General features: G+C 42.8%; 1 protein-coding gene across 1 annotated transcript in view; it reads right to left on the bottom strand.

The window, feature by feature from the left end:
- The window catches only part of ETH_00001485 (uncharacterized protein), a gene marked incomplete at both ends in the record, with an annotated part of 4,676 nt that extends 3,209 nt beyond the window's left edge, over window positions 1-1,467 (bottom strand). Inside the window, one exon of the mRNA XM_013377585.1 lies at window positions 1,201-1,467. Within this exon, the coding sequence (XP_013233039.1) occupies window positions 1,201-1,467 (267 nt within the window). The remainder of the gene's footprint in view (window positions 1-1,200) is intronic.
- Between the last annotated feature and the right edge of the window lie 5,326 nt (window positions 1,468-6,793).

Here is a 6,793-nt window from a genome sequence, read left to right on the forward strand (position 1 = left end):
CTGCTGCTGCTGCTGCTGCTGCTGCTGCTGAGCGCCGCGCCAATGTTGCTGATGCTGCTGCTGCTCGCCCCCCGCGCGTAGGGCTCGGGGCTGCTGTTGCTGCGCAGGAAGTAGGGCGGGGGAGAGCCGGGGCCGCCGGGCAGCACTCCCACAGCTGCTGCTGCTGCTGCTGCTGCTGCTGCAGCAGCAGGGTGAACCGAGCTGGTTAGGTTCATCACCTCGAAACCTGTTGAAAAGAAAACCAAAAAGAAGACAAAACTCCAGAGAAAGACAGCGGGAAGGCCACGCGAAAGCGCAGCAGCAGCAGCAGCAGCAGCGGCAGCAGCAGCAGCAGCACGGCCGACACTGAACTGCTTCGGAGGCCAGAACGAGGAAATTGGACTTTAAAATAAAAACAAAGACAAATAAAATTAAAAAAGAGAAAAGGAGGAAAACACAAAGACAGATTTCAGCACGGCGCAGCAGCAGGCGGGCTGCTGCCTGCTGCGTGCGTCCGTAACGCGAGCTGCTGCTGCTGCTGCTGCTGCTGGGCTCTCCGCAGCAAACACAGGCACCAACTCCTAAACTCGAGCAGCAAAAAGTAAATGCAACCCAAAAATTGACAAGAAACTGGCGAACAAGGGAGGTGTGGGCTCAGAGTGCTGCGCGCAGCAGCCGGCCGCAGCTGCAGCAGCAGCGGCAGCAGCAAGGACTGCAGCCGTGCAGCGGGAAACTGGGGTGTATAGACAGCTCGCCCACCACCATTTGGCATTTTTAAAACATCTTCAACTCTCACTTCTTTAATTCTTCTTTCAAAACGGAAAAGAAAGATCGGGCGGCTCGCGGCAGCCGCCCCCACTGCGGCGCTGCAGCTGGCTAGCAGCAGCAGCAGCAGCTGCTGCTGCAGCACAAAGCTGCAAATTTGCTGCTGCGCCGCAACCAAAGCTCGAAATGTTCTTTTAAATGTATTTCCAAGTTGCTTTTTTATTTATTTTCATTTTCTGAAAACTTTAATTCCAGTTCTTCCCACTTTCCCGACGGACCTGCGCAGACACCCCGCCAGCGCCTCCGGCTGCCGCCGACGCCGCCGCGCCGCCGACTGCTGCAGGGCTTTCCGAAAACGAAATAAACGAAATTTGAATTTAAATTTGAATTTAATTTTAAATTTAAATTCAAATAATTAAATCTTTATTTCAAACTTTTAGTCAATTCCGCCTTCACCTTCTTATTCGACTCGCCGCCGCCTTCCCAGCCGCCGCGCCGTGGGAACCACCGGTCCATCATCGATGCTGCTGCTGCTGCTGCTGCTGCTGCTGCTGCTCTTTGTCGGGCTGCTGCTGGTGCTGCTGCTGCAGTTTCTGCCTCTACGTTTGCTGCGGCTGATGGGGCTGCTGCTTCCCGTGCGACTGCTGCTGCTGCACACGCGCTGCTGCACACGCTGGCTACTGCTGCTGCTGCTGCTGCTGCTGCCGTTGCTGCGGTTTCCATGGCTGCTGCTGCTGCTGCAGCTGCAGTTGCTGGTTCTCTTGTTGCTGCAGCTGCTGCTGCTGCTGCTGCTGCTGCACTGCGTCGTGGCTGCTTCAATCACTGAAAACCCTAAACCCTAAACCCTAAACCCTAACCCTAAAGCCTAAACCCTAAACCCTAGCTCAAGGGGAAAAGGGCAAACCACATGAGGCTGCAGTTGCAAGTTGAAGACAAAAGCCGTTTGAAGTGATCAAGCAGCTGGAAAGAACATTTGAATTATTTAAAACAATTTATTTATTTATTTATTCATTTATTTATGTATTTATTTATTTATTTATTTATTTATTTATTATTTATTTTATTTCTCTTCTGCTGCTGTTGGATTTGCTCCCAACTCCGCCTGCAGCAGCGCCGAAAAGCAGCAAAAATGAATTTCTTGAATTTGTTTGATCGAGCGGAACCACTCAAATTAAATGAATTAAATGAATTAAATGAAATTAATTAAATCTGATTAAATTAATTAAATTAATTAAATTAATCAAATTAATTAAATTAAACTTTTTGCTTCGCGACTGGCACGCACGTGTTCGTCCGCCAGGTGTCTGCGGAGGTGGTGTGGACGATGAGTTGAATTTTTCGGATTTGGAATAAAAGAAAGAAACGAAAAATGAAACAAGTAAAAATAAATAAATGCATAAATAAATGAATAAATAAATGAAATAAATAAACGAATTCATATTTCAAATCAGTTTCTCACAAATTCAGATTCGCAGCAGAGAAAGTCGAGAGGGCTCCGGTGTATCCGCTGTCGCTTTGCTGCACCGGCGGCGCCGCCCTTTGCAGATTTTTTTGAATTTCTTCCATTTCGGGACTTTCGAGTCCTAAAAAGCAAACAAATGGATTTAATTTTATTTTAATTAACTTCATTTGCATTTTTGTTTCATTTTTATTCATTTTTTTCCATTTTCTCCTCCAAACTCCTCAAAACCCACCCGAGCCCGTCTTCAGCGCCTCAGGAACACCCGCAGAGAGACTCCGCTGCCCTGAAAACCACAAATTAGGGTTTAGGGTTTAGCGTTTAGGGTTTGGCGTTTAGGGTTTGGGGTTTGGGGAGTTGGGGTTAGGGGTTAGGGTTTAGGGTTTAGGGTTTAGGATTTGGTACCAGTGGCTCTTCCTCTGGCCTGCATGAGGGCGTCGGCAGATTTTGGCAATTTCCGGAGAAACAAAAAGCCCAAAACAAAACAAAATAAATAAATGAATAAATGAATAAATAAATAAATAAATTAATTAATTAATTAATTAAATATAAATAAATAAATGAATAAATAAATAAAAGAAATAAGTAAATAATTGTGAATGAAATGAATCCAGAATGACGCGCCTGCATGAGCTGGCGGTAGAGCACTTCCTTCATATCTGCATTTTCGAATTTTGAAATTCAAAAATAAAAAAAAAAAATAAATAGAATTAAGTAAATAAATAAATAGAATTAAACGATAAATAGAATTAAATAAATAAATAAATAAATAAATAAATAAATAAATAAATAAATAAATAAATAACAATAAATCAATAAATGAATTACCTTCGAGGTCGGAGTCTTGTTGAATGAGGGCGTTGCGGACTTGCAGCTTTGAAACAAATGTTGGAAAGTTTTTTATTTTTTTATTTCTTCAATTACTCTGTTTTGCTTCTGCTGCCATTCCACATTTGCTGCTGCTGCTGCTGCTGCTGCTGCTGCATGCGGCCTTACCAGGTTCACTGCGGTCTTTGCTGCTTCTCTCCGCGCTGCTGCTGCTGCTGCAGTGTACAAGTTCAAAAAAAGAAATTCAATTATTTCAAATTCATTAATTCAAATTAAGTCAAATTGGTTTAAATTAATTAATTCAAATTGATTTAAATTAATTAATTCAAATTAATTAATTTAAACTGATTAACTTAAACTAATTAATTGATTCAAATTAATTCAAATTAATTAACTCAAATTAATCAATTTAAATTCATTCAAATCAATTCAAACTAATTTTTTTGAACTAATCAATTCAAATTTATTCAAATTAATTCAAATTGATTCGTTTTAATTAATTCAATTTGATTAATGCAAAGTAAACGGTTGAAATTCGCCAATTCAAATTGATTCAAATTAATTAATTCAAATTAATTAATTCAAATTAATTAATCCAAATTAATTAATTCAAATAAATTCAAACCAGTTCACATGAATTAGTTCGAATTAATTCAAATCAGTCAATTCAAATTAATTCGAATCCATCAAATCAATTCAAATTAAACAATTCAAATTAATTCAAGTTGACGAATTCAAATAAATTCAAATAAATTCAAATAAATTCAAACAAATAAATTCAAATGAATTAAGTTAATTTAGATAATTGAATAGATTTAACCAACTAAACCAATGTAAACAATTAAATAAATTCAAACAATAAATGAATTCAAACAATTAAATGAAACTTGCCTTCAACTTCTGCTGTTCTCCTCAGCCAGTCTTTTGGCTCGAAGTCGAAATGAATCTGAAAACGATTTTTTTTTTTTTTTTTTCCAAGTTTTGGAATTTACGTTCACGGCGGGGAAGTCGAGGTCGTCGGGGTCGTTTCCTCGCCTTGGAGCGCAAAATGGCGTCCAAAAGGAGAAACAAAACGGAAATAAAAAGAAATGTTTCTTTTATTTTGCTTTTTGTTTCCAAAAATGCCACTTTTCCTCCAAGTTTCCTCACCAAGGCGCGTAGCTCAGCCCCAAGTTCTGGCCCGCCGGCGGCGCCACAGACCCCGCGGGGAAGTTCTCGTTGCCTTGCCGCTGCGGACTCAGGAACCTTTCGGAAAGCTGGGGAAAGCGGAGAAAAAAGAAAAGTAAAAGGAAAATAAAATGAAATAAAAGTAAATGAGAATCAAGTTCAAGTTCAAGTTCAAGTTCAAGTTCGAGTTCAAGTTCGGAACCCACCCCGGAAGATCGGCGGAGGGAAGTTGAAGGCGAAAAAAAGGAAAAAAGAATTACTGAAGGACTTTTCCACATTTCCGCGTTTTCTTTCGACTTCGTTTTCTCTTTTTAATTCTTTTTTACTTTTGAATTCTTTTCTCCTCAAAAAACTTTTAAAAAACCACTTCGCCTTTTCGAACTCCACAGTTCAAGTTTTCAGGTGTATACGCACCTCCCCAGGCTGCGCCCCAGTTCTCTTCAGCAGCGAAAATCCATTTCTTTTCTTCTTCTGTTCCCGCTTACTTCTTTGCATTTTCTTGCATTTTCTTTGCTCTTGCTGCTGCTGCTGCTGCTGCTGCTGCTGCTGCTGCTGCTGCTGCAGATCGCAGGTTTCAAGCGGCGGCATCCGTTTCCTGTTTTTTTCTGATTCTGCTTCTCTGTTGCTTCTCTTGTGAAGTAAAATGAATTCTGGAAGTTTTAATTTATAAATTCTGCATTTTTTAAATATAAAATGAAGAAAATTGAAAAAGAAAAAAATAATTCGGCGGATGAAAAAACAGATCTTCAAACCGCTAAGAGTTTGCAGCAGTTCAAAAGAAGTATTGCTTCGGAGTTTTTCGATTTGCTTCCATTTATAATTAGACATAAATGAATTTAAATAAATACATTTAGAAATAAAAAGATGCAAGTCCACGCTCTAGGGTTTAGGGTTTAGGGTTTAGGGTTTGGCTGCAGTTGAAGTGCTGCACTTCGCTGCGACTAAACTCTAAACCCTAAACCCCAAACCCTAAACCCTAAACCCTAAACCCTAAACACTATAAGCAGTGCCTCAAGTTCTGATTTGTACAAAATGGACTTAAAAAACCACAGTGTATACGAGGCCCTAAAACGAGTTCCCCAATCTTAAACCCTAAACCCTAAACCCTAAACCCTAAACCCCAGTTAGTCTCTTTTGAAGAAAGAGGCAATGTCTGCAGTCCTCATTGGCCTTCCTTTTCCTCTTCTGTTTGTTTTAACAGCTGCGGGGGCAAAAGAAGAAACCCTCGATGGTTTGTCGACTTCTGCAAACGCAAACGAAAGCCTAAACCCTAAACCCTAAACCCTAAACCCTTAAGACTCACAAACATCCTCTACAGTTAGGCACTTTTCATTTTCTCGCCCCGAGAGACTCTGAGCAGTAAACTGCCTGAGGGCAGCAGCCTGAGTTAACCACAAACCCTAAACCCTAAACCCTAAATCTAAACCCTAAAATCCTAAACCCTAAACCCTAACCACAAAACCCCAAGTTCTTTGCCACAGAACTGCTGGCTGCACTTGCCTGAACACAGGAAGTATTATGCGCCCATTAAATCTCTAAACCCTAGGCCCTAAACCCTAAACCCTAAACCCTAAACCCTAAACCCTAAACCCTAAACCCTAAGCCCTTACCGTTGCATAGTTCAGGCAGCGGGCGCCTTCTGCCGACAGCTGCAGCAGAATTGCGACGCAAACCCTAAACCCTAAACCCTAAACCCTAAACCCTAGCCAATCCATAAGCAGCAAGGCAAAAGCCCCATCTCGGCAGTCACCTAAAGCTCGTCGCTTCCCCTCTTTTAGGGTATAGGGTTCAGGGTTTAGGGTTTAGGGTTTAGGGTTTAGGGTTTACTTTCTTGACTGCTGGGGTTAGTCTCGCTATCCGCGTTATCCGCGCCTGAGGGAATTCTATTGGGGCCGCAGAGCTGAAGCAAGAAATGAAGAGTCTAGGGTTTAGGGTTTAGGGTTTAGGGTTTAGGGTTTGGGGTTTAGGGTTTGGGGCTTAGGGTTTGGGACCTCGGGCTGCGCCTTCAAGCTTAGGGTTTAGGGTTTAGGGTTTAGGGTTTAGGGTTTGGAGCTTATGAGCAGCAGCTTTCCGACGCACCGCAGCGTTTCCGAGTCATGATCCTCGTGCTGCTGCTGCTGCTGCTGCTGCTGCTGCTGCTGTTGCTGCTGCTGCTGCTGCCACTGGCGCCTTTCCTCCTTGAGGGATTCGAGTTCTGCAGTCCACCGCTGCAAACCGCCAGGCCACAGCAGCCTGAGGCCGAGGGTTTAGGGTTTAGGGTTTGAAGCTTGGGGTCGAGGGTTTAGGGTTTAGGGTTTAGGGTTTGAGTAAGTGCTGCACTTACTTCCTTCTCGTCAGGGTTTAGCTGCTTCCACAAAGCCGCCAGCTCTCGCTGTACGTCCCCCAGTTGCGGCTACAGCGCTCAAACCCTAGACCCTAAACCCTAAACCCTAAACCCTAAACCCTAGCCCAAGGCCTTGAGCCTACGCTGGTTCAACGAGAAAAGAGGGTCTGGCGTTGTGCGGACAAGAGCAAGCAACTTGGTGGTTTAGGGTTTAGGGTTTAGGGTTAAGGGTTTAGGGTTTAGGGGTGACGGGTGAGGGTCGATGGTACATG

This window comes from Eimeria tenella, genomic scaffold, assembly GCF_000499545.2.
Source record: "Eimeria tenella Houghton genomic scaffold, Eth_scaff56, whole genome shotgun sequence".
NCBI classification, from domain to species: Eukaryota; Apicomplexa; class Conoidasida; order Eucoccidiorida; family Eimeriidae; genus Eimeria; species Eimeria tenella.